This window comes from Balaenoptera acutorostrata, chromosome 2 (assembly GCF_949987535.1).
Source record: "Balaenoptera acutorostrata chromosome 2, mBalAcu1.1, whole genome shotgun sequence".
Classification (NCBI taxonomy): Eukaryota; Metazoa; Chordata; class Mammalia; order Artiodactyla; family Balaenopteridae; genus Balaenoptera; species Balaenoptera acutorostrata.
In genome coordinates, this window is record NC_080065.1 from 40,390,422 (window position 1) to 40,418,295 (window position 27,874).

Genomic DNA, 27,874 nt, shown 5'->3' on the forward strand with positions numbered 1-27,874 from the left:
CATTTATTTTTTAAGAAAAATTTGATTTTAAAAGGGTCACTGGAATTTTGCAGTGGCTCTGATTTATCTTTGAAAACATCAATTACAAATTGTGTAAACATGCTGAAATCAACTATACTCTAATAAAAATTTTTTAAAAAGAATTAAAAAAACCATGCTGAGAAGTAGCAAGGTCTGATCAATAGAAATACCAATAAAAGGAGCTAACCAAGAAGTTCAAGAATCCTGAATTAGCAGTTTCTTTGAAATCTGAAATGCTATCTACTTTTTAATCAAACTTATCTTAGGGAGTGAAAATCATAGAAGAGTTTTCATTTTATAATTTTTTGTATGTGGTTGAAATTTCCAATCACGAATATGATCAACATATATACTTTTTCAAAACACGTATTATACCTTTGTGTACTGCTTGACCACAAACAGCAACAATGATAAATACAAACTTACAGTTTTCAAGTTCTTAGAAGTCTACTTTGCAGAGTATTTATCCACTCAATCGTTTACAGCAAATCATTATAACATGGAAGCTCAGTGCCGTGTTATAATCATGAAATATTAGTCAATAAGAAAAACACTCCACCTTATTCCTACAGACTTTGACGGTGCACCAAAGTGAACATTTTTTGTGGGTTTTTTCTATAGACGTATTAACCTTAAATTCTGTGGGAAAATTTTTGGAACATTATGCTATTGATACGGACTGTAGAAGTTGATCCTAATTACTATTTTTCATTTAATGAATTTCTTTGCCATGACCATATTTTATTGTTGCTGTTGTTATATAGGTTTTAGGACACTGATGCCTCAGAATTGTTCGCCCACAGTGGGGGACCCTATCCTGATCATGGAAGTTAAAGTGCTCTTATTTCTTGGAAGCAGAATTAGATACATGATTATTTGCTGACATGGCAGTCAACTTTCTCCATTCTCCCCACGATCTATGTCATTTTGAGTTGACTTAGGTTGTTGACTCATTATTCCTGAGAAGTCCACTGTGACCTCCTGTTCTGTAGTTTAGCAAACTTAAAGCTCTGCTATGCTGTCCTATGACTACTGTATCTCTGATAAGATTTTTGAGGCCAAGAGAAATATTTCAGTTTCCCTCACATTGCTTATTTGTGAGACAGGAAAAGTCATGGACTAGTCAAAATAATGCACAAGATTCTGAAATATTTTGTGCTAAGTAGATAGAGGTGAATTTCATATTATCCCAATTTCCTATTATTTCTGAATTGTGCATACAATCTTAGAAAGTTGACTTCCTACCTTTTAAGAATTCCTGGATCTCATCGTTCTAGTTTACAAAACCACTCTTTACAAGCATGGGCTTCATGGTCAGAGATCATGGTTTAATGCTGGTTCTGACCCTTAATGAGCTTGAGCAAATCCCTTACCTCAGGAAAATCAGTGCTCTGATTTAAAGTATGTTGCTGAGGGAATTAAAAACATTGGCACCTATAGAGTGTTTGGTACTTGGCAAATGTTGTTTTGCATCATTTTACATATGCCACCTCATTAAATCCCCATAGCAAACTTGTAAAGTGGGTTTTATTAATCTAGTCTCCTAAATAAGGAAAGTGAAAGTGGCAGAGCTGGGCCTGGATCTCAAATGATATCTTTCAAATCAGCAAAGAGTGAGACAGTGGCATGGACATATATACACTACCACATGTAAAACCAATAGCTAGTGGGAAGCAGCCGCATAGCACGGGGAGATCAGCTCGGTGCTTTGTGACCACCTAGAGGGGTGGGATAGGGAGGGTGGGAAGGAGGGAGACGCAAGAGGGAGGGGATATGGGGATATATGTATATGTATAGCTGATTAACTTTGTTATGAAGCAGAAACTAACACACCATTGTAAAGCAATTATACTCCAATAAAGATGTTAAAACAAATAAACAAACAAAAAACACATAAGTAAATTCATGAAATTCTTTATGATACCAAAACAAACAAACAAACAACAAATCAGCAAAGAGAATGGTTTAGGGAAGACAAAGAACATACTTCCATAGATGCATATAAATTGTTGTATGTTGGACCTGTAGGACAAGAACATTTATCTTCCTTTTTTTTCTTGTATCTAACTCTAAATGTAGACTATTTACATTAAAGTTTCTCAACCCCCATCTACACTACTCACAGATTGATCTGCCCCTGACACTGACAGTTTTACTCTGTCATCACTGACAGTACTTATCCGATTTTCCTGACCCAGAGCCATAACTTCTCTCTCAGTTTCCAAGATAAACATGTTACTAGAATGATGTTCTGGTAAGGGGATGTCATGAATCAGCTCTGTACACTCCCACTTAGGAGAGGAACAGGGTGACTGGTCCCAGGTGCATGTGGCACTGCCATTCTGTTGGTCAGGGAATGCTTCATCTAAACTAAGCTCCTTGCCCAAGAGAGGGCTTCCTTTAGTGTGGCCATGAGGCACATGAGAGTTCTTTCCCTTCTCCACAGCATTGCTCTCCATATCTGGAAGGTATGGTTAATGCCGGCAAGAAGGGTCGTCAGGTTCTGCAGAAGGGAATGGGCTGCAACTGCCACCCGCACCGTTCTTCCTAAGGGTCTCTTGATGGTCCCCAGTGACCTGCGCCCAGCTTTGCTGGGCTTTTTTTAGCTTGCAAACTTTGCTTTTTGTTCTGAAGTGCTGGAATCTGAGAATCCTGTACTGAAATCTAGTCATGGATAATTTCTCATACATCATATGAGGAGAAACTTTTATTCTTCTCTGTTGATTAAGTTGGAACTTTTTTGGAATCAGGGGTCCCCCATTCCTGTGGTGCTCCAGCCCTTGGTAGCAGCCATAACAAAAGCGCTTTCTCTTATGGTAGCTCAAGGTGACCACGATTGTGCCACTCTCACCTGGACTCTGGCTCTTCCCATTGAACTTCATAGGAGGATCAGAAGCCTGTGGTTCTGTCCTAGGTCTGTGACCACTGGCCTGACTTAAAACACTATTTGCTGGTACGTCCGCAGCTGCCTTCATGAGACTTTTCTCTCCAGAGTATTCATGATCAGAGTTCTTTGCTGATGATAGCAACTTCTCTGCTTGGAGTTTCAGGAAGGTACTTGAGGAGGAAATGAAGTGTTTAGTGTCCTTTCTTTTCACTTTAGAGGACAAAGTACTAAGATTCTGAACAGCCATATCGGACTTTGTCTTAGCAAAAAGGGGTTCACCCTGGATCCACATTTTCTGGATTTGAAGGGCCTTCTTTCTGCGTTGGAAATGCCTCAAATGCCTGCTCCAAGTAACTGGCCTTCCCAACTTGGCTTTCAGAATGCACAACTGTTGATGAAACTAGAACTTCTTAAAGCCTCCAAACCCAGTATTCCATTTCTAAGAAAAGGCTAAGTGGATTCCTTTCCTCCATAGAATTTTCGTCTGTTTTTTCATTTTTCTGATGCATAATGAGATCTGATGGCAGCTGTGTCCCTCGCTGCTGGAACGTGTCACGCCGCGGGTCAGGATGCTGCGGCAGCTTGGACGGCGGCTCCACCTTTGCCAGCTTTAGGGGAAAGCCCGTCAGCAGCAGGCGCCTGGCCTGCGTACAGCGGCCATGGCCGCCGAGCTTCCTCTGGAAGGGTTGGCTTTTTTCACTCAATCTAATTTTCTGGAGATTCATCCAGGTATTACATGTATCAGTAGGTCTTTCCTTTTTATTGCCGAGAGTATTCCATGGTATCGATGTATCATAGATTGATTAAACATTCACCCATTGAAGGACACCTGGGTTTTGTTTTGGTTTTTTGTTTGTTTTAATGTGGGGCTCTAATGAATAAGGTTATAATTATGTATAGGTTTTTGCTTGAAAATAAATTTTCCTTTTTCTGGGATAGAAGCCCTAAGAGTGTGGGTCATGTGATAGCTGTATGGTTAATTTTTTTGACGAAAATGACGAATTGTTTTCTAGAGTAGCTGTGCCATTTTACATTCACCCAGCAAAGCACTGGGTGATCTAATTTCTCCTAAGCCTCATCAGTGTTTGTTGTTATTTTATTTTAGCCATTCTGATAAGAGTATAATAAAATCTCATTTTGATTTTAATTTGCATTTCCATTATGGTTAATGATCTTGAACATCGTCTCATGTGCTTATTTGCCATCTGTATATTCTCTTTGATAGTCATATTTTAAAAACCTATCTTCTAATTGGATTGTTTTGTTTACTGTTGAGTTTTGAGAGTTCCTTTTTATGTGTTCTAGATACTGGTTGTCAGATATACGGTTTGCAGTTATTTTCTCTCACTGTGTAGCTTTTTCATCCTTTTAAGAGTATGTTTTGCAGAGCAAAAGGTTTATTTTGATGATGCCCAGTTTATCAATTTTTCCTTTTATGGATCATGCTTTTGGTGTCAACACTAAAAACTCTTTGCCTAGCTCTGGAACCTGAGGATTTTTTCCTCTTTTTTTTTTTTTTTTTCTAATAATTTTATGTTTACATTTAAGTCTGTGGTCCACTTTGAGTTAATTTTTCCAAAAGATCTAAGAAATAGGTCGAAGTTCTCTTTGTTTTTATTTTTGGCTTATGGATGTTCAATTGTTCTAGCACTGTTTGTTGAAGAGTCTATCTTTCCTCCACTGATTACTATAGCTAAATATTAAGTCTTGAAATCAAATAGACTGGTCCTCCCCCTTCATTCTTTTTTTTTCAAAATTGTTTTAATTGTTCTTCATCTGTTGATGAGAAAGAGTTCTGTGACTTTGCAAAAAAAACCCAGAGGGAGGATAATATTCCCTTTGGAGGGTGATTGTGAGATTATGGGCACTGACACATATAAAATACTTAATATAGTACCTGGCATATGATGCAGACACTTAGCTTTCTTCCTGTTGATTCTAAACCAACCATCAAAAATCCTACACATACACACACACACACAGACTCTCTACCCAAGTAATACTGTATACTATGTTCTCTGTTTTATGTAAATGTGTTATATATGCAACCAGATAAGAAATATGCCTTCAGTAAGAAATACATGTGAAGGAAATAACTCAAAAGGACTAGCTGTTACTCTCATCCACATCTGTAAATAGGAACTATCCAGTCTCCATTTCCTTCCCATACCTTCAGTTTGAGATATAAGCTCTGATAAGGATCTCAATCAGCGGGGAGGTTATGGTCTCATCCAAACATCAACAGAACTCATGCCCAGCCAGGAGACAGTGAGATAGGTTCCCAACAGGAAAACAAAAAGTGAGTATAAATATTGCCTAACTCATCAGAACCTGTTTCTGAACTGGATATTGACTATTGCTGGCAAAAGGGTAATGTCCTATTCCACTTTAGCCCACTGGCCTCCTTGCTGTTCCTCCCACTTTCCAGATACATTGTGACCTTTGCCCTGGTTGGAACGTTTTTCCCCCAGATATCCACCTGGCTCTATCTTTCATCTCCTTCAGATGTTATTCAAGTGTCACTTTCTCACGGAGGTCTTCTCTGCTCAGCCTATTGAAATCACTCTACACAACCCCTAAACCCAAAAAAGTCTTCTTCCTAGCTTTATTTTTCTTCTTGGCTCCTATCACCATCCAGCATAGAACACGTATATTTGACAAATTTGGTTAGATTTCACGTACTAACTTGTAAGCTCTATGAAGGCCTTTATTTCACTGTTGTATACTATGTACCTAGAAAGGTGCTTCTATGTAGTAGTCACTTGATAAATATTTGTTGAATGAATCAAGTAGAGAGGTTTCAAAAGGCCATTGGAGAATGTCATGGCTTTTAACTCTAATACTTTAAATCTAAGATCAGTGGCAACCTTAATAGGGAAGATCTTAATATCCATTTCTTCTAGGAGAATGTCAACTAAATAAACATATATAATAGATAAATACATGTTTCACAGATTCTCCTATTTCCTTTCCCAAATCTTAACCCACTCTCCTGCTGCCCTCTCCCCTTCCAAAAAAAGATGACAGATTAAAGGAAAAATGCATTTCTTGCCCATTGGCCTTCTCCTCTCATTCCACGGCTCAGGCCCAAAATCTTGGATACTTTCTCATGCCTACATTCAATTCAGGATCTATGATTACTCTCACCATCTTCACTGCTATTGTCTCTGGAAGCCACAACGAGCTTTTGCCTGAAATACAGCAAATTGTCTTCTAATTGGTTTCTCTACTTCCAAATTTGACTCTCCACAATCTATTTCCAAATCAGCCAGAGTGTTATGGACTGAACTGTGTCTCTCTAAAATTCATATGTTTAAGCTCTAACCTCCAATGTGACTGTAGACACAGCGTTTGAGACAGTCAGAGACAGAGCCTTTATAGAAGTAGTTAACGTTATGTAAATACGGTCATAAGGTTAGGGCACGAATCTGATAGGCCTCTCTCCTTATAATAAGCAACAGGGGAGAACTCAGTCTCCACCACGTGAGGACACAGCAAGTAGGGAGCCGACTTCAGGCCAGGAAGAGAGCCCTCACCAGAACCCAACCACGCTGGCACCCTCATCTTGGGCTTCCAGCCTTTAGAACTAAGAGAAAATAAATTTCTGTTGTTAAAGCCACCCAGTCTATGGTATTAGTAAGCCTAAACTGCCTAATACATAGAGTAATTCTTTTAAAAGCTAAGTTACACCATGCCATCCCTCTGTGTGGAACCCTCCATTGGCTTCTTACTCTTATGAATATTAGTTAAGAGTCCTAAAAATCCTAGAAATTTCCTTTAGGAACCTATAAATTCTGGCTTTTTTTTCCTTCCTAATCTCATTTCCTACTACTCTCCGCATCCATCCCTTCCTTCAACCACACTGGCCTCCTCGCTTGTGCTTGAACCCACCAGGCGTGTTCCCATTTCAGGACCTCTGCACCAGCTGTTCCTGCTGCCAGAATCCTCTTTTCTCAGTACTGTCATGATTCACTCCTCACTTCCTTTGAGCCTTTGCTCAAAAATTAATGACTTAATGAAAAAAATAATGCATTTGGGGCATCTATTTCTAAATGTCAGTTTAATATACTTGCAACTTTATAGTTAGATTGTATCATCCATTATAGCTTAAAGGAATACTTAAGCTATAACTTCCTTTTACCAACAAAATGTTTGGTTTTCAATACCCTCAAGAACTATTGCAATAAATCCAAATAATATTCCAGTTCCTGATTATAATAGGAATGAGAGTCAATAAATGAGATCACCTGAAATGAGCTTATATTTTTAGTGATTTAGATGAGTTTTTTCAGCAGCTATTTGGTAAGTACCCACTATGCAAGGCTGATTGGCCACTGAGGATCAAAAATAAAACAGTCCCTACCTCGAGCAGCTCACAGATTAGTAGGAACCAATTCATGTTAAAAATAATAATTGGTTTTAACACAAAGCAAAATTTAAATACAATTCTTTGGTAGTTTTTAATTTATTTCCCTTTTTAAATTAGATCCAAGTAAAAGTATAATCCTCTTTTTGTAAATTGTTATCATTAAACAAATTATGTATCAACTGGCATAGAGATATATATGTAATTATTTCCCCCAAAATTAGCACTAGTCATCTATGAGTGATGCTTGCATCATTTAAAAAATAAGCATGTATCAAAAAACATGTTAGAACAGTATTTTCAATAACAGGACTCGACCCCAAGAACTAAAATAGAAAAGTGATGTGATATCCATAAATGAAACCAGTAAATTTAGCCAAGGGCCAGAGGTTTCGGTGCAGAGTACTCCTAAAGGGTTTCTGGCAAAAAGTTTGCCCTGGTCCTAAACAGGCAGCATCTCCTATTTAAAAGTTTCACTCCTCCCCGCCACATCCGCGGAAAACCTATTGGCGCACGAGTTCTTCCTTTCAGCAACAAACTCTTCGGTTCACGATAAACTAAGTTGCAGAAGCTATCTGATTGGATAAGAAATAATGACGTAAGGCTTCTCAAGCCCACTGAGAATCGTCCTCCCCAAGCCTGGCTCAGATTCGGCTTTCCGATTGGTTCTTACTGCAAGAAGGCGGGGACAATTGCTGAAGTTGACCTCTGGGTCGGGAACCCCAGCAAACATGGCGGCGGCCAGGTGCTGGAGGCTTGTGCTCCGTGTTCCAGGGCTGTCACTGCACACCGCGGCCGGGGCCGCCGTCACGGCTCCCGAAGTGACCGGCCCAGATGTCGCGGCGGCCCCAGTCGCGCGCTACCCGCCGCTCGTAGCCTCTCTGACTGCCGACAGCAAGGCGGCACGGCAGCGGCGAGTGGAGCGATGGCAGGCCACGGTGCACGCGGCCAAGTCGGTGGACGAGAAGCTGCGGATCCTCACTAAGATGCAGTTCATGAAGTACATAGTTTACCCGCAGACCTTCGCCCTGAACGCCGACCGCTGGTACCAGAGCTTTACCAAGACCGTGTTCCTGTCGGGCCTGCCGCCGCCGCCGCCTGCCAAGCCCGATACCGAGCCCGCGCCGGCTCTGGACGTAGCGGCCCTGCGCGCCGCCGCCTGTGACTGCCTCCTGCAGGAGCACTTCTTTCTGCGGCGCAAGAAGCGTGTGCCGCTCTACCTGGAACGTGAGGCCATCGCTTCGCCTTTCTTGGACCAGCTGGTTGCCTCCCTCACGGGCCTGCTCAGCGCTCGCAATCCAGCCCTGGCTGCCGCCGCCCTCGGTGAGCCTCGGGCCCGCCATTGCGGGCGGGGGAGGTGGGGATGGTAGGGGACCTCTCTGCGCCAGATTTGCCCCCTCTTCCTTTCTTTCTGCTTGGTCAGGTTTTTTTCCTAGTTCTTTCGCTCCTGGCTGGCCACAGCGTCCGGAGACTGGGTTCTCGTGCCTGTGCTGCCACCTACTCACTGTACAACCCTAGGTTAAGTAGCCTAAGGCCTCCAGGACTCTGCTTTGTGAAGGTCCAGACAAGTGTTGGTTAAAGAGAAGGGGCTCCTGGAGAGCGGGACAGGCCTGGGGTTGCCTTTTAGCTCTTCCATCAAAAAGTTACTGACCTTATGTTAGTTTATAAACCGATTTTGGCCTAGTTTTTCTCATTTTCAAGATGAGAATACGATAATAGTGCTACTTGGTCATAGATAGAACTGTTAAGATTAAAGGCGATATTGATTAAAATACCTAACGTATATTCGGTACTCTCTATGTGCCTGGCCCTGCTCTGAATTTTATATGTGCCAAATTTAATCCTCACAGTAACTTTACAGTAGGCAGCGTTGTTTTATAAATGAAAAAAACAAACAGATCCATCCAAGGCACAGAAACGTAAAATGTATCTAGTTAAAGAGCCTACAGCTGGTAGATTTGGAGGACGGGCTTCAAACCCAGCCATTCTGGGTTCCCAGGAAACAATCAGCAACTTCTGTTTTACTGTTACATGCAGGCATGAAAAATAATGAATGGATAGGCAGTTTTAAAAATGAGTGTTTCTGACGTGTTCATCATTTTATATCTGCCACCCGGTAGGTATCTTAATAAATATCTATGGAATTAACGTTACTGTGACTATAGGTGTGTGCTCAACGGAGTCTTGTAGTGTTCTTGTTTCTTCCCTCCCATTTGGGAATGAAGTGGTCTTGAGAGAAGCGTCACAGACTTTGCTCATGATTGATGGCCTGGGAAAGTTGACAATCTCGTCAAAACCCAGGTTCCTCGTCTATATAATGGAGATAACCACTATACGTACCTTTGAGAGTTATTGTGAAGATTGAATTAGTAATTCGTAAGACAGCTGTGACTCTTAGTAAACTTTTTATTTCTGGTGAGTGATGCTGCTGTTGGTCTTATTTTATGTTTATTCTTAACTGAGAAACCTCTTTGGTTACAATGCTTAGTGTAGTGTGGCACAAGTAGACAATAAAGGTTTGAGCGTTATATTAAAGTTGTGATTGTTTAAGTTAAGTTATTACATAATCCAGACTCTATATCTTACATCAAAGAGTAATTTTTGATGTATTTTCAGTCAGCACAGTCGTTCTTGAGTTCTGTATTGCTGAGTTTGGTGTTCTTACAATAACTAAATTCATCTAAATTATCAGGTAAAATTTTTTTGAATATCTTTTGATAGATTGTAAACGCCCAGTTCACTTTTACTGGTTGCGTGGTGAAGAAATTATTCCTCGTGGTCATCGGAAAGGTCGAGTTGATGCTTTGAGATACCAAATAAATGATAAACCACACAACCAGATTCGAATATCCAAACAACTGCCCGAGGTAAGGATTTATTGCATATGTTTCTGTTGACAGTTGAGGAGGAAGTGTCATAGCAGGCTAGGTAATGGGCTACGTAGGATAAAAAGTTTTGGATAGAACCCTTTTCTTTCAAGTGTATTTGGAATATATCTCAGCTGAAATTCTTTTTCAGCTTTTTAACTTGCTATAGTATATATATTTTGCAGAGGTCAAATAATCGTTTTAAGTGGGTTAAGTCCTCAGTTTTTAGGACCATACAAATCTTTTTTTTAGTCTTTTTTTTTTTTTTAATTATTAGCACTTTTAATTATTATTTATTTATTTATTTTTTTGGCTGTGTTGGGTCTTCGTTTCTGTGCGAGGGCTTTCTCCAGTTGCGGCAAGCGGGGGCCACTCTTCATCGCGGTGCGCTGGCCCCTCACTGTCGCGGCCTCTCTTGTTGCGGAGCACAGGCTCCAGACGCGCAGGCTCAGCAGTTGTGGCTCACGGGCCCAGTTGCTCCGCAGCATGTGGGATCTTCCCAGACCAGGGCTCGAACCCGTGTCCCCTGCATTGGCAGGCGGATTCTCAACCACTGCGCCACCAGGGAAGCCCCAAATCTTTTTTTTAATATGAAAATACTGATAATAGTTTATAATTGTAATTTACGGTAAACTACCCTACCTAATTATAAATCAAGGCATTTTTACAGCTATAAGCTGGTCATCTAACGTGTATACACTTCTTTTGGAGAAAACAAGTGTGTTTTGAGTGTCATCTGTGTGTCCATGTCAGAGGTTGGCACATTTCTTCTGCAGAGGTCCGGATAATAAATATTTTAGGCTCTGGGGGCCATAAGTCTCTGTTGCATTCTCAGTTCTTATCATGTAACAGCAGCTGTGTACCATAGGTAAATGAATTTGCATGACTGTGTTCCAATAAAACTTTATTTGGAAAAACAGGTGGCTGGCTGGATTTGACCCATCACTAGATGGTAGTGTTAAATCATTTTGTAAAATCATCTCATTTTTAAGATTTTTAAATCTATTAAGAATGTGACTAAAACATATGCTAGTGTTGCTGTGAATTCACTTATGACTTTTTCTTTAAGTTTGTGCCGCTGGATTATTCTGTACCTGTAGAAGTCCCTGTTATGAATTGTAAGCCAGACAAACTTCCATTATTCAAACGGCAGTATGAAAATACCATATTTATTGGTAAGTTTCCTCTTTTAATAAATGAGTTCAAAGTGTCCTCTGCAAATTTGCATAATTAGTTCTTGATGACCAAGAGGTTCAGATAGTCTATAAGCAATGTAATTCATCTCACGTTGCAGTATGCATGAAAATTGGAAAGAAAATATTCTTTCAGCTTGCCATTTAAAATTTTACTTGTTTCTACTGAATTAACAGTATTTAACTCTAACAAATAGTTATGTTTATTAGGCTTTGTTGATTTATTATTTATATAGAAAAGTAATTTGTGTTTTTTCAAAAGTAAACAGGTAAGAACTGGATTTGAGGTAGTGATTGGCTTTTTTTTAACAAAAGCCTCCCATTTGTGCCACACACTGATAACCATCAGGAATATAAAAATTAATAAGGCCTGATCTCTGTGCTCATGCAGCTTATACTTTGGCTATTTTTTCTTTGTTTATTAATTCCTAGCTGACTGAGGAAGATTTTTAAGAAAGCAGCTTTCTGCTGGTCCTCCAGAACTGTTTTATCAGTACGTTCTCAGTTGCTGTGGTCTTAGACAGTGAATTATGGGGAACTTTTGGTTGAAAAGACTTAACCACTAAAACCAAGAATGTCAACATTATAAAGGAAGTTTTTAAAGTTATGAAGCATTTGTATCCTTTGGTGATTATGACCAGCAGAATGACAAAACTCCTAACGATGACTGAGGAGTTTGAGAAAACTGAAATAATAGGGAATTTAAAATAAATTTTACATATATTCTTTTGACTTATCCTATGTCATAGTGAGCTGATGATAGCTAGCAGATTGTACTTTCAGGTGAAATTTATTATAATCAATAAAATAAATAAGTAAACCAAGCTTTCCATTTGTGTATTTTGAATGCTGATCACATAATGAGTAGAGGAGACAGATAGCCTTGAAGCAAATACTGAGGACATGTGCTCCAGATATTCTACTTGTGTATTTCATCTGAAATGTTTTTATTTTGCTCTTCAGGGACAAAGACAGCAGATCCACACTGTTATGGACATACCCAGTTTCATCTGCTACCTGACAAATTAAAAAGGGAAAGGCTCTTGAAACAAAACTGTGCCAATCAGATAGAAGTTGTTTTTAGAGCTAATGCTATTGCAAGCCTTTTTGCTTGGACCGGAGCACAGGCTATGTATCAAGGTAAAACTAGTTTTATGGCATTATAGTTATTGGAAGACATTTTAAGAATTTAATAGATCAAATTGTTTTCCTTGGGTTAAAATGTAGGCTGAATCTTCACATTCTGAAAACTTTTGCATTGGCACAAAAATGCAGTTGTTTTAAAGTCCATAATTAAATATTTTACATTTGTAGTTGGTAAGTGGCACTTTGGTAGTTACTCTGATCTTTTACTTTGACCATTTTTGTGTGAGTGTATTTCTTTCTGATGATGTTCTCAAGCATTTCAAAGACCACCTAACTGAGTCAGCTCTGTAGATGACAGCAGCTTTCTGAAACTAGAAAATGAAATGCTTTCATGGATTAAATTTTAGATTAAGTCACAGTTATGATGTATAACTTCTTTGAAGGCCATATCTAGGGTGTGAGTTAGGAGACTGTTTATTCAGTTCCTGGCTTATGGTTTTTACATACCAGGTGTTGTTGGCCTTGGAGATATAGTGTTGAGTGAGAGAGACAGATCCTGCTCTCCTGGAGCTCATGTTATAGTAAGGAGAGTAAAAGATAATAAACATGTAGTATTTTTAGCTAGTGATGTTACTCTGGAGAAGCTATACTAGATGAGGGGTAGAATGATTCATAGGTTGCAGGTATAAATGAGGCGTGGGGCAGAATCTATTTAAACAGAGTTAATTCAGGAGAGGTCTCTAAAAAAATGACATCTGAACAGAGACCTGAATGGTGAGGAGCTGCCTTTGCACAAACCTGGGGGACGGACACTTCTAGGCAAAAGGAATGGCAAGTAACTCTGAGCTAGGAACGGGCTTGAAGTGTTGAAGGAACAACATGAAGGCTGATGAAGAAAGGGAGGGGGAGAATGGAAAGCGATAGGGAGTGAGAGAGAGGAAGCTGGAGGCATGCCATGGAGGACTTGCAGAGCCAGCCCATTGTGAAGCATTTGGATTTTGTTACAATACAATACATACCTAGATTACTCCTATATAAGCATCCGTGAGGAATTTTAATACAGATTTAATTGCTGCCAGGCTCACCTTTTTCCTTTATATATATTTTAACCTTACACTCACAATTGTTTTGTTTTTTTTTTAAATTTATTTATTTGTTTTGTTTGTTTTTTGGCTGCATTGGGTCTTCGTTGCTGCGCGCGGGCTTTCTCTAGTTGCGTCGAGCGGGGGCTACTCTTCGTTGCAGTGTGCCGGCTTCTTATTGTGGTGGCTTCTCTTGTTGTGGAGTTCTAGGAATGCGGGCTTCAGTAGTTGTGGCGCACGGACCTAGCTGTTCCGTAGCATGCGGGATCCTCCCGGACCAGGGCTCGAACCCATGTCCCCTGCATTGGCAGGCGGATTCTTAACCACTGAGCCACAGGGGAAGCCCCACAATTGTTGACTTAGGTTTTTGTAATAGAAATAAATGGATAAAGTAGGAATAGGAGTAGACAGAATCAGAAAAAGTAGAAGGAAACTTTCTTGAAGATACTAGAATGGCATTGTTTATTCATAAAAGATAAAGTACTTCTTTTCACAGTATAATTCTTTATTTTAACAATACTGTTTATTGGCTATCTTCATTAAAGCTGATATAAAATATGTGTGGCAAAATTCATAAGTTACTCCTTGGCCCTGGCAGTTGGATTTAAAAGTATTAAAGCCAGTCAGTCTGGAGCAAGAAGCAGCCAGAAAACTTGAGTAGTAAAGGTATTAAGATATCCTGGAACCTTATGATGACGTAAAATACACTAGGCAAAATGAAAGCAACTCATAAAATCAATTTTGAATTATAAATTAAGACAGAATTCATCTAATAACTACATGGTTTAAGTTCTTAGAAAGTCAAGTTTTTTTCTGAAGGGCGTTTTTTTGTTAGATTTGGTGAAGTAAATGGCAGTAATGGTTATTGGGTGTTAGATGCTGCTGGTATAAGGAAAATTTGAACATATTTGAGGTTGTGAGTAATCATGTGGTTAGTACCAGATGTAGGAGAGATCTGCATAGATAGAGCTTGCTGCTCTTCTTAGATGAAGTGAGTTAAGGTTGAAAGCTGATGAAGTCCAAAGTTGTTGAAAAGGTGTATCATGAACTTTGGGGATAGTAGAAGGAAGGAAATAGTTCTTGATGCAGAAATGGAATATAGGATTAGAATGGAGAAGATAGGGAAAACTTTGAGATCTTTAGGAATTCGGTAGGTAAAATATATAGGTTTTAGGAGGTATTTTATACCCTCTAATGTGTTTTGTTTTGGTAAAATATATTCTGTATGTAAGTTTCAGCATAGCTTTCTTCTACAGGATTCTGGAGTGAAGCAGACGTTACTCGACCTTTTGTCTCCCAGGGTGTGATCACAGATGGAAAATACTTCTCCTTTTTCTGCTACCAGTTAAACACTTTGGCGCTGACTGCACAAGCTGATCAAAATAACCCTCGTAAAAATATATGTTGGGGGACACAAAGTAAGCCTCTTTATGAAACAATCGAAGATAATGATGTGAAAGGTTTTAATGATGATGTTTTACTTCAGATAGTTCACTTCCTACTGAATGGACCAAAAGAAGGCAAATCACAGCTGTTGGTAAACTAAGAAAGAACATTTGATTCGAGACTTTGGGAATACTTAAATTTCACTGAAGGAACAATGAAAGGAATTTTGATAATGAGACTTCTGTCAAATATTAAATGTACTGATTTTGAGACAAATATTTCTTATGTTAACCTCTGATTAGACCTTTCATTTGGCTCAAAATACATCACTAAAGGATTTAATTTTAGATATAGTATGTTGATTAAAAATAATTTTACTTATATGTGACTAACTGATGAGACTCATTGAGCAGTCATCAATACCTGGTATTAATTGTGTGTGTAAGCTCATACTACTTGCTGCATACCACTCCCTGCATGACAGGCCAGTAATTTGAGAGACAAGGTGTTGGCGCAAGGAAAAACGACTGTTATTTGGAAAGCCAGTGAGCCAAGATGGCAGACTAACATCCTAAAGAATTATTTTAATTCAGGGTAGAACTCTAGCTTCTTTTACGCTAGGGAAGGGGGAAGCAGGGTGCCTGATAAGCTTGTGGACAGTCTTCTGACTTGTTGGTAATGAGATAACCAGGTGGTATTTTGGGAGTCAACATTAATCAACCTTCTGGTTCCAACCTGGCTGGGGTGTACATGCTTGTGGTCAGCATATAGTTAACTTTTTCTACGTGGTGAGAATTTTAGTATCTATAATAAACAACTGAAGGATATGGCTCAGAATATTATCTATAGCCCTCAAGGAGGAACTAAAGGTCTTTTGACTTTGTTTTATGGCCAAACTGTTATTTTGTCTTGCTTGACTATTTTCCTTTGTTTCTGCATTGTCTCATTTCTCTGACTGAATTTGCTGTTTGGAACTCAGGGAAGGCCTTGGAGGCTAAAGCTTTTCTAGAAACGAGAGGCAGGGGATATTGGGGTTCTGTACCCTGGAAGGCCCTGCAGGTCCTGCTCAGGTTTCTATGGTTTTAAAAGTAATATAAAGACAATTCAGTGCTTGAGAATATTTAGATGTTTTGTTATATTTTTTCTTTTTAGTTTTTTATAATAATATCATATAGAGTTTGAAAACCCTACACAAACCCCTTCAAAACATGAACAGTATTTTGCACATATAGGAAACTGGCACAGAGGAGTTAAAGTGACTTTAATAAGTTTTCACAGATGATTAATAATATAACTGATGAATTATATGCAACTACGTTCCTTAGAGCTTAGAAGTAACATTAGTATATTTCTGCTAGTTTCATTTGTTCTATCCCAAAGATTGGAAAACTAGGTTTGATATGTTTCAAAATCAATTGTCGGTAAAATTGTTAATCTTGTTGAGGATTAAGGTTTGTTCAAACTATTTTTAGTGAGAAAAGATAATTACCTTTGTTGTTGTTGTTGTTGTTTTTTGGCCGTGCTGTGTGGCATGAGGGATTTTAGTTCCCTGACCAGGGATTGAACCTGTGCCCCCTGCAGTGGAAGCACCGGACCACCAGGCAATTCCCCTAATTACCTTTGTATAACCATGCTAACACTTAGGATTTTATATACCCTCCTGCTGTAAATATCTAAAAATAATCCATTATTTACTGTAGTTAATGACAAATGCTGTTTTTTCTTTCTTCCTTCTTCCTTCCCTCCCTTCCTCCCGCTCTTTCAAAACAGAGTTCACAGTTACATGGAATAGATGCCTCAGCTAGAAGGGATTATTTACTACAAATGATTGCTAAACTGAAGGAATATTATTTGAAAGTTGTAATTCAGTTCAGGCAAGTGCCACCTTTGCAAGGCATTGTGCTAAGTGTTCCATCTTTTACTTTCATTTTTTGCAGAATGCCATGTAATTTCACTCCACCATTCTTTTATTTAAGCTGTTTCCAAAGCTTGGAATACTGTTTTCTACCCTTGGTCCTGTTTATTCCAACCTGTCTGTTGCATTCTCATTCATCCTTCATAGAAAAATGCAGGTATAGAGGGAACAACCATATCAAGCTCCAAATAAAATATATCTCTTAATCTTTGCTCTCACCTTCTAACTAATTGAACCTTGGGCAATTTGAGTTACCATCCTGATTTCTGCTTCCATGAAACAAAATAATTTCACAAAGTTGTCTAAGGATGAAATGAGCTAGTGTATATGAAAGTGCTTTTAAAATATTATGTAATTAAAATATCGAGGGTTCAGTTGAAATACTTTTCTTTTCCTAAACGGATTGTAATTGATTGTCCCATCCTTTGAATACTTCTTCCTCTATGGTAGCACCTGTTTCATTGTTTCACAACAATTTTTCTCATTACCAATGGTGGACAACACACACATCACACATATACACCTGTACGTACATGTCAGGACTTCATAGAGCACTTACTATATTCTAGAGCATAGTCTAGATATTTTACCGATATTAGCTCACTTAATCATCACAACCATTTTGTGAGCTAGGGACTGTTATTCTCATTTTGCTGGTGAGTTAACAGGCACAGAGAGCCCAACAGCTCATTGCAGGTCACACAGCTAGAAAGTGGCAGGATTAGAATTTGAGCCCAGGTGGTCTGACTCCAGAGCCTATGGTAGATATTCCCCAGTAATACACTATAGATGTAGTCAGTGCTACAGCAGTGTATCAGTGGTATAAATTTAGATAAAGGAAATGTTAATACTGACTGATATGAATCATAGGAATGTGCCTTGGAGCAAGTAGCATTTGAATTGGTTCTTGATAGATGACATTTTCCAAAAACAGGACAGTAAGTGGATAGATCTGTGAATGAAGGTGAGAAGTTCAAGATTTACCTGGGAAGTAGGTGGTAACTTGCTTTACCCAAGTAGGGTGTAGTCTGAAAGCATTTCAAGAAAAAAATTATTTACTAAGAAACAAAATCTAATTGGTATCCCATCTACATATAACACTGAACGTTTGGAAACAGTGTAACAGTGTTTAGACTTCTGGGGGGAACATTACATCAGAAGAAAGCTAAATTAGTCAAGATAAAGATAGGTTAGGACAATTGAAAAAAATGTTAGAACACCCAAGTCTCTTATAAATTCATCAAAAATGTATTGCAGTTGATTAGCACATGATTTACTAGAGGAACCAATGAATGGAGGAATCAAAATGAATAAATGTAATGAGTACACAAAGTCGTATCAGGCAAAAGTAAGCATAAATCAGGGTTAGTACCTATAATTTCAAACAATTCAAGGCAAGAAAAGAAATCTAGTGTTAAGAGGTCATTTTATGTTATAAACTGTAATCAGTGTACGAAATGTTAGTCTTAGTCTTGAGAAGTTAGAGTAACTAAAAATGAGGAATAATGAGTAAAGGTGACTTAATAAAATTTGGTATCTTACAAACAGAATAGATCTTTTAAAATGTGGTAGAACATGTATACAAAGTCATTTATTAGACCACAGAAAGTGTTAGGAAATTCTTAAAAGTGGGACTCATATAGGTCATGAACTCTATCCACACCACAGTATACCCAGAAATTGTTAGTATAGTTTTAAACCAGGAACACCTAATCATTTGAAAATAAAAGTATATTCCTCAATGGTTATTGCCTGGACAGAATTTTCAATATAAAAATCAAACACTCCCAGAGCTATATCACAATCTAAAAGTGAGAGCTAGTTATCTTACTTGCCTTTTCATTTTTGTCAGATGTATTTTTATATGATCTGGACAGTTCTTCCTTTCCTATGCTTTGAGCAGGAAAGCATTGTATTAGTGTAAGTAAAACTTTAGACTAAAATACAAATCCTGCCTATAAAAGCTAGTGGGATATAGCCAAAGTTTTTCTGAATACATTTACTCCTAAGGATGCATGAAGGTGCTGTAGGAGAGAATCACTGAATAAACATAATCTCTTCCTTTTGCAGTTGTCAACTAACTTTGCTTTAATACTTTTTGTTTTTGTATTAAAACACATGGAGTAGAATGGGAAAAGCCACATATATTTTAAAAGATAAAACATGAAGTTCAGAGAAATTTTCACTAATCTCAGAACTCTGGGAGAGCATCATATCTTGCTTTTTGCTGTCTTACATTTGATTTGATGCCTGTTTACTAGTATACTTAGTGGCAAATTTATAAAGTTACGTGTTTATGTAAAGTAAGAAAATAAAATCTATTTGCTAGAAGAGTTTAAAAAAACAAACTAAAGAAAATCAGAAGAAAATATAAATGTAGAAGACTGAATTGGAAGAGAAAGCAGACTTGACAAGTAGATGCACTAACTGGTTCTTTATCCTAGCCCCTCCCATATCAGTAAAAGAGTTAATATTCTAGTAAATCTAATCAAGAGGAGAAAAGAAAACATTGAGAATTGGAAAAGGGGAAGTAATATACTTGGTGGAGGCTCTAGATAGATAGGAAAATGCTATATATAACAAATTTGGACATTTTCTGCTGAGAAATATAAACAAAATGATAAAGATAGAAAGCTTAAATGGACCATGGAAGAAACTGAAAATATTTCTAAGATACCTTCCGACAAGGATCCAGAGCAGTACAGCTTATCTGTGAATTCTTTAAAATTTCCATGAAACAAAACTAAAGTTTGGAGTGCTACCCAAGTCATCTTATTAACTCATCCCAATTTTTTAAAAAATCTCTAAAAACATACAAGTTAAATGCACATTTGGATATGAATGCAGAAACTCCAAATGAAATGCCACATACCAACTTCAACAGTAATTAAAAAATCTACCCTAATAGGGTAGAGTTAATCATGGAAATTCAGTACCAGATTGATGTTCGGAAATATGCTAATAGCTAACATCAGTAGTTCAAAGGAAAAAAATAAGGCTTTTGATAAAATTCTTACTCTTGGTTAAAAAAGCAAAGAAAAATGGGTATTAATAGAAGGATATTTTAGTAAGAGTTTTATGTTAGTCAACCCCCAGTTTATGTTTAACGGTGAACAATAACTGATGTTCCCACTGAACTCAGGTAAGACTGCCAGCTTTGACCTTTACGTGTGGTTTGCTGATTCATTCCAGGTGCCTAGAATCGTACAAGCAAGCACTCCAAAGTTTGTTGAATAGATGTGAATTAATGAACTTAAGGTAGTCAGTCTTTCTAGTTTGGAATCAGGTATATCTCCTCATTTATTTGCACTTTTCATATCTCAGCAAAGTTACAGTTTTCTTTATGAAGATTTCCATGCCTAGATTTTTCTGTAACTGTGAATGAATTTTTTTCATTTCAGTTATTTTTTATAGCTTCAAAAAAGGCTTTGTAATAGCTGTTGTTGACTGCTATATATTTATTTTGTAAAAGGCCTGTTTAATTAGCTCATTAAATCAGGAATTTTTTAGTTGAGTCTCATGAGGTATATAGTTCCAGTCTGTCTTGGGTTCCTCTGAAACTGCTTATCAGCACAGATAATCATCAACGTCCATGTAGTAAAATCACTGGACAGTCTCTGACTACTTCACTCAGTACATTTGTCACATTTGGCGTGGATGACCACCCCTTCATTCTTGAAGTGGTGTCTTTTATTGCCTTCAATGAAACATACTCCATTTTCCTCCTATCTCTTTGACCATTCTTTCACATTCCCCTTTGCTGTTCTTCCTCTGATCTTTCTTTAAATATTGGTATACCTCAGGCTTCTGCTCTAGACTCCATCTTTTTTTATCCACCATCTTTCCTTAGATGACCTTACCAAGTTTCATGGATTTAAATATATTTATAAGCACATTCAAAATTGCAATTCTATTTCAATTTTGTGTTTCATATCTGAACTGTTAACATCACCATTGTAACTGAATAGGTCTGAGTGATTAAAATTAGGGTGATTTTTCAGTTTCATAAATTTCCCAGAAAATACATATTATTTTTATAATAAAAAATTCACTTAAATTAGAGAAACTAGTTCTCTTTCCTGAACGGACTCTAATATGAAACCACCGTCTTATGTCAAATTGTACTCCATCATAAACAACTTTATTGTGAAATTGTATTTGGAAAAGCATTTCTTGAGTACATTTGTTATTTAATAAAAGTTCGTTCAATAAAATTCACATAAGTTTCATCATACGTATAACTTATTCTAAATAGTTGATCCCTATAAACTGAAAACTTATTTATTAGGTACAAAGACCTTAGATTTTTTTCTTGAGATATTTTAATAGACCAGTCAAGTTAATTGCTATGCATATTGCATTTTATATTAAATTCTAGCATTTTGGATAATGCTTAAATTAAATGTGAGGTATGGTTAATTCACATAAAATATGTTAAGTACAATAATTTTTTAATTACTCATTTACTATTACAGAAATCAGAAAAAAAATCGTTGCTTTGGACAGAGGCAGGAAAAAAGAAAAACAATAAAAGGGAAAAAATTGCTACAGAGAATATTGAGAATAGAAAGCAAAGATCCACAGGTGAACAACATTGACATTGGCCAATATTTGATTGGAAAAGGTTGAATTTCTCATGAAAGGCCTTAGTATTCCAAAGTTTGGTAAAAAAAATTTTGTAAGACAAACAACAATAACAGTACAAAATAAAAAGCAGGGACTAATAAGACTCCACAAAGGGTGAGAATTATAGGTAATGATATTCCAAATGTACAGCCATGATCACTGTCTTGGTGTGTAATAAGCACACTGTAGACTAAAATTCAGCAATAGTTACTATCCAAATAAGCTTATCTCTTCATTAAATATAGCTTATAAGACTATGTAACTTTAAGAGTATTCTCATAATTAGCCTGCTTTAAATAATGTTCTGGATGTCATCCTTAGAACAAAATTAAGCTCCATTTCTCAATCACATTTCTTTGTTTCTTTCCCTCTATGTAAAAATATGGAATTCTGTCTCAGGTCTTGATTACATTTTGTGTTCTTTGTCATCCTATAGAATTCTGCATTTCACTTTGGAAATTTTTGTAATTAACTTTTGATGCTTGAAATTGGCTTTTGAAACTTTTATAGTAGTTTGGACATAAGTTTGGGGTTTAACGTGTAGGTTGTATTTTTGGCTTTTTGCATCTTTAAAAGAAAGTTATGGTTATGAGATGATTTGTTTTTAAAATTATGTAAAGGAACTGCCATTGGATTTAAAACACAAGTAGTGTTCTCTAGAAATGAATTGAATTGATGGGAAGTCCAAGTTGATACATGCAAATGGGATATCACTTTTTTTTACTTTTTTAGTTTTTGGACAAAATAGATGAAGTTTTAAATCGGTGACATATAGCAAAAACTTATATATTAACCAGTTTAGAAAAGCTGAAGACAGAAGAAAGTAGCCATCTTTTATTTTTGTTTATTCTTTTAAATTTTTATTTATTTATTTATTTATTTTTGGCTATGTTGGGTCTTTGTTGCTGCGCACGGGCTTTCTCTAGTTGCGGCAAGCGGGGGCTACTCTTTGCGGTACACAGGCTTCTCATTGCGGTGGCTTCTCTTGTTGTGGAGCATGGGTTTTAGGTGCGTGGGCTTCAATAGTTGTGGCACGTGGGCTTCAGTAGTTGTGGCACGTGGACTTAAGTAGTTGTGGCTCGCGGGCTCAGTTGCTCCGTGGCATGTGGGATCTTCCTTGACTAGGGCTCGAACCCGTGTCCCCTGCATTGGCAGGCGGATTCTTAACCACTGCGCCACCAGGGAAGCCCCCATCTTTTATTTTTGAATAGATAACTGTGTAAATGATTATAAACTTGATGCTTTAATATTTTAATTCAAACAAACACCCTCAGAATGTTTTTATAAAAGTTGTGTATTGATATAAAGATATTCACACCTTTAGCATTTTTTAGATGTGATACATATATATATAAAATGGGAATTGCCATATTCATTTTTGCTATGGCCTTATGGCCTTATTCATCTTGTAGAGGTATATACTGCAGAAATATATAACCAAATAACATTATAAATTAGCTACCTGTACTTTTTATCATTTTAATTCTAGGTTTGAATTACTAAAATCTGTCATGATCTTCGGAAAATGAAAGCTTACATGATGTTTAGCCACTTGGAAAGTATTTCTCTGGGTCTTCAGTTCATGTAAAACTTGACTTTTATTTGCAAACTAACAGTACTTTTGTTATAAGCACTTTATTAGGATCTTCTGAAGCATTCCAATAAGTTTTCTCTCTTAATCAGTAATTAATCATTAATCATTAATAAAGAAGGTGGGCAGGATTTAAAGCCAGAATGTACATCAGGGATAATTTAGTTTAGCAGCTGAGTTCTGTTTATGTCATTCATCTTTACCACAGATGGTGCAGGTTTTTTGTCTTAATTGGCAACATTAAAAGGGAGAGAGGTTTTAAAACATCCAGGTTTCAAGTTCTTTTGAAAAATAGTAAAATCTGATGACTCTAGGTTTACATTCTTTTGTGTTAACAATAGACAGGCTCTGGAACTTGTCTGCTCTGGGTCCCTTTAGAGAGGACATACTCTCTCCAGTTTGTCCCAGTCCCCCCACCACCCACTCCTCATTTTTACTCTCTTGACCAACATCATCGGTCATGCTTCACTAATTTCTGTTAAATGTTTTGTCTCTAAGGCATTGAGTTTATGACCCCTGAGGTCCAGATTACCGTTAAGAACTTGTATTACTAGTGGTAAAATTCAACCTTTATAATTACTTTTCAGGTTTTAGGATCTCAGTTTTCTATCAACGTACATTAATGATAAATTTAATCCAAATGAGGCGTTCAGTTTCGTTTGAGATAATTAAGTGAAACCTGGTCTTTGAGTGAAAGAAGATATATTAGTTACCTGGCAAAATACATGAACTTCTGTTCCCTACCTCTTTTGCTGAATGAAAAGCAAAGTGAAACCTGATTTGTTTTGTTTTGACAGTTTATTAATCATGAGGTTGGGAGAAATTTTGTCTATTTCCACAGAACCAAAGTTGGCAACCAGAGAATATTTGGACACTATATGGAGTATTTTGTTTCCCTTTATAGTCTGTGTTGGGTTGTCTACAGTATCACCCTCCCCAGTTGTGGAAGAATAGTTAGGATGCTCTTACAGAGTTGAGCCCTTATCAGACTAGAGAAGATGCCCAAATGGTGGTCAAACACAGACTGGTTAGAAAGCTGTGAAGTAACCCATTAAAAAACAAAAACAGAAACAAAAGAAACCTTTGACTTCTGTGTCCCAAAATGGTGGACTAGATTATTTGGTTCAATCTTCCTGCTATAATATCTGACTAAATATAACAAATATCCACTTGAAGGCAATTAGAGAGGTAACAAGGTAGTGAGTAATTGCCAGACTGATATCAGGAAGAAAATGGAAATCCAGAAAGGTGAACCTAGTCTTGGGTCTGCCTTTGCTCTGGAGGGGGAATTTGTTAACCAAGAAGAGGAGACTGAAAGGTTGAGTAGAATTTTAGTAGTCTTGTGAGATTAGAAGGACAGAAGTTATAGCACAGCATCTCCAAGTTTGGGACTTGGGTAGAATTCCTTGGTTTGAGACCCTGAAGGATCACATTCAAGGTATAAAGGTGAACTAGAAGTAAACCATTCACATAGAATATAGCTTAGAATTGAGTCAACTAGATAGCTTAGAAAAATCTGAAGTTTTGAAAGTAGATTAACATGATCTGAGATTTCTGGTGCCCTGGGAATCTGAAAGATGCAAGTTTGGAGAAAGAGAACATGTTCCTAGGTCTCAAATTATTTCTACAAAACTTTTTCAAATACAATATATCCATATAATAATTGGGCACAAGAGGAGAAAGACGGTCAGAGTGAAAATCAGCAGAAACAATAGACAATAGAAACAGACCCAAAGGGGCATCAAATATTTGGATTGTGAAATAGACTTTAAAATTAATGTTTACTGTGTTCAAGGAGATAGAATAAAAGATTGAAAATTTCAGTATAGAACTGGAAACTATAAAAAATGTCATTGCAGATTTGTAAAAGAGCCAAATATTCAAGAACTAGAAAAACAAAACAGTAAACAAAATTAAGAACACAAAATATTATCTATTCTGCATAACATATAACTGCAGACTTATCTTCTTAAAACAACATACATTTATTATCACAGTTTCTGTGGATCTGGAGTTCAGCCATGGCTTAATTGGGTTCTCTGATTCAGAGTCTCACAAGGCTGCAATCAAAGTATCGGTCAGGGGAAGGGTTTCATCTGAAGGCTCAGCTAGGGAAAGATCTGCTTCAGGTTTGTGTGGTTGCAAGCAGGTTGTTGGACTGAAGTCCTCAGTTCCTTACTGGCCATTGGGTAGGGACATCCTTCAGTTCCTTGCCATATGGGCCTCTCCACTAGAGCAGCTTACAATAGAAAGAGCATATAGAGAGAGTTTGCTAACAAGACTGTTGGTCAGAAGGCCAAGTCACTGTGTCCAGTCCATAACCAAGGGGAGGGGATTGCACAAGGTCATGAATAGGAGGTGTGAATCATTGGGGACCAATGATTCTTAGAGTCTGCCCACCAAAGATTATAAATACCACTGAAGAGAGAATTCCTGAATTGGAAAGTCAGAATAAAATATCCACAATGAATGTTATCTTCATAAACTTTTTTACTCTGCCATTACCAATGAAGAAGGGTTGATATTTACCTATGCCCAGAAGAATGGAAGTAGTGTGGAGAGAGGATAAATAAGGATATATGTTAATTGAATACAGGAGCTTAGAAATAAGGAGACTATTAGGGAAGGAAATGAAGGATCAAACTAGGTATTTAGGAATCCCACTTTTTCTTGTTCTGGATGCCAGTGGATACCCCATCTGTAGTACTCTTTGTAATGAGCTATACATAATTGGTGGCTTAGTTGATATTTTTGATGTTGATTAATAACATGCCAGTGGATAATCAGCAGAAACGTGTGTCTGTAAACTACTATCCATAGCACATATTTTATCTTGCTCATTTTCTTTCTGCACAGGATTTTTCAAGGTGCAAACATGGTATTTCTGAGAAGTATACAATTTTCTTAAATAAATAGGTGTTTATTTTTTAATTGGCCATTACCTCATGGGAGGTGATATTTGTAAATATATTTCAAATTAGCATGCATTTCAGTAAATAAATTCTTTAAATGTCCAGAAAAACCCAACATGACAACTGTAGGTTAAGAACCAGTTTTAGTTTATCTCATAGGTGTTCTATCTTTGTTCAGCTTAGTTATAATGGAAAAACTCTTTAATGTTGACAGAATTTCTTTAGAATAAATCATTAATATGTCTGAAAGACCAATTTCACCTGGGAAAATTGGAGAGGAAATAGTAATTTGGAAAACCAAATTACTGTAACCTTTGATAAGCAAAGGCCTCTATAATGTAAGTCATTATAGTATTTCTCCTTTTTAAGAATTCATAAATTTAATGGTCCTATCAGTTGCATGTTAGTTTGAAAATGATCTCGAGCTAGATTCATACTGAATAAAATCCAGAAACTTTCTTCATAATTTGACTTGATGCACAGGAAGCTAGGAAGAAAAAGGAAAACATGGCGAATAAACTTCTTAATTCCAGGTACTATATTAACATGAAATCAGTCAACCTTCAACACCCATATTCATTTGAAACTCGATGACATTGTTTAGTTACTTATCATGCACTACCCAAGGGACATAGAGATAAATATTTTAACATCCCGATGTAGAAGCATCCAGTAAGGTTTATGACTTTGTTTATATCAAATCATATCCTATGTATTAATTTTATCCACTTAGGTAGAGAATGGATAGGCTTTTGATTTAGTTTAGAAAATCAGATTTTCATATTGTTTTGTTTTTTAGCTTCATTTTAATCTGTAAAATATAAGATTATTTTTGTTGTCGATATGAAATATGTAATCATTATAGAAAATTTGAAAAACTCAGAGAAGTGGGAAAAATAATCTCATACTGTTAACATTTTGGACTGTTGCCTTATATCTATGCATTTTTGTTGACAATGTTTTATGTTTTTATTTCATAATCATCTTATCAAATTACTATAAGTTTCTATATTCTATGAATAGTCTTTTGGGGGTATTTTGAAAGGTGATTGAATAGTAACAGTATTATACACTGAAGGAAAGATACTTAAACATGAAATTTCCACAATATTCAGATTCATTTACAGGGGAAAAAGAATCATAATTTTTTCAATTGTAAAAAACTTGAACATGATAATTCTTCAAGATTAGCTAATGTGGGCATAAATATATTTAATGTTGGACTAGTTCACAAGTACGCAGATGATTATATCCTTTCAGTATATTTGCAAGATTTCCATATCTCACCACCTGGGTGTGATTCATAATTGGAAAAATAAAGGATCTGTGTATTTGGAAAGCCCTAAAGGAAGAAAAAATATCTATACAATTATCCTCTGGTAAAGTGTAATTTGTTGCAACCTTCAGAACTAGGATTTTAAATGTCATTTAAAAGAACAATGCCAGAGAATTCTAGTTCTCATGTTACCTGAAAATGTAAACAAGTTTTAAAATCGGTTTGACAGTTGGATCTGAAAATCTAGATTGAAGTCTTGCTTCTATCATTAACTAGCTAAGTGATTTAGGACCACTCAGTTTTTCTTGAATTCAGTTCCTTCATATAATATAATAAATTGAGGGGATTGAACAAGAAGATCTTCAAAATCCCTCCTAACTCTAATGTGCGATGAATCATTCCTTCTAAGCCTGTCACAGCAGATGTGATTTGCCATTAACATTATTTTTTTAAATTTCTTTTTTAAACCTCCTGTTTCCAAATGACAAAATGGTAATGTTCTTGAGAGCTGGAGAGTTGTGTGGGGTTCAGCTTGCCCTTTCACTAAATTTCTTCAATTGTGATATTTTTCTTTCATACATTTTCCCCCATGGCACTATCCCCTGAGGGATAGACTCATAAACTTTTAGAATAAAAGGAAATTTAATGGTCATCAAGTTCAACCCA

At 37.0% G+C, this 27,874-nt stretch overlaps 1 protein-coding gene and 1 pseudogene across 10 annotated transcripts in view; one reads left to right on the forward strand and one right to left on the reverse strand.

Annotated features, from left to right (window-relative positions):
* Positions 1 to 2,120: 2,120 nt before the first annotated feature.
* On the reverse strand, positions 2,121 to 3,404 carry LOC103012768 (sentrin-specific protease 5-like; annotated as a pseudogene).
* Positions 3,405 to 7,960: 4,556 nt separating this feature from the next.
* The window catches only part of MRPS30 (mitochondrial ribosomal protein S30), a 135,598-nt gene continuing 115,684 nt past the window's right edge, over positions 7,961 to 27,874 (forward strand). For 6 of the 10 annotated variants that reach the window (XR_452280.3, XR_009007076.1, XM_007195559.3 and 3 more), the window contains exons 1-5: positions 7,962 to 8,597; positions 9,996 to 10,141; positions 11,211 to 11,316; positions 12,298 to 12,474; positions 14,759 to 14,920. Coding sequence is in view for 8 of the 10 variants with exons in the window: in XM_007195559.3 (XP_007195621.2) it covers positions 8,006 to 8,597; positions 9,996 to 10,141; positions 11,211 to 11,316; positions 12,298 to 12,474; positions 14,759 to 14,920 (1,183 nt within the window). In the remaining 2 variants the exon portion in view is untranslated. Of the gene's footprint in view, positions 8,598 to 9,995; positions 10,142 to 11,210; positions 11,317 to 12,297; positions 12,475 to 14,758; positions 15,272 to 16,658; positions 27,861 to 27,874 lie in introns of those variants that run through there. The other 4 variants (XM_007195566.3, XM_007195567.3, XM_007195563.3 and 1 more) reach the window with 4 other exon arrangements.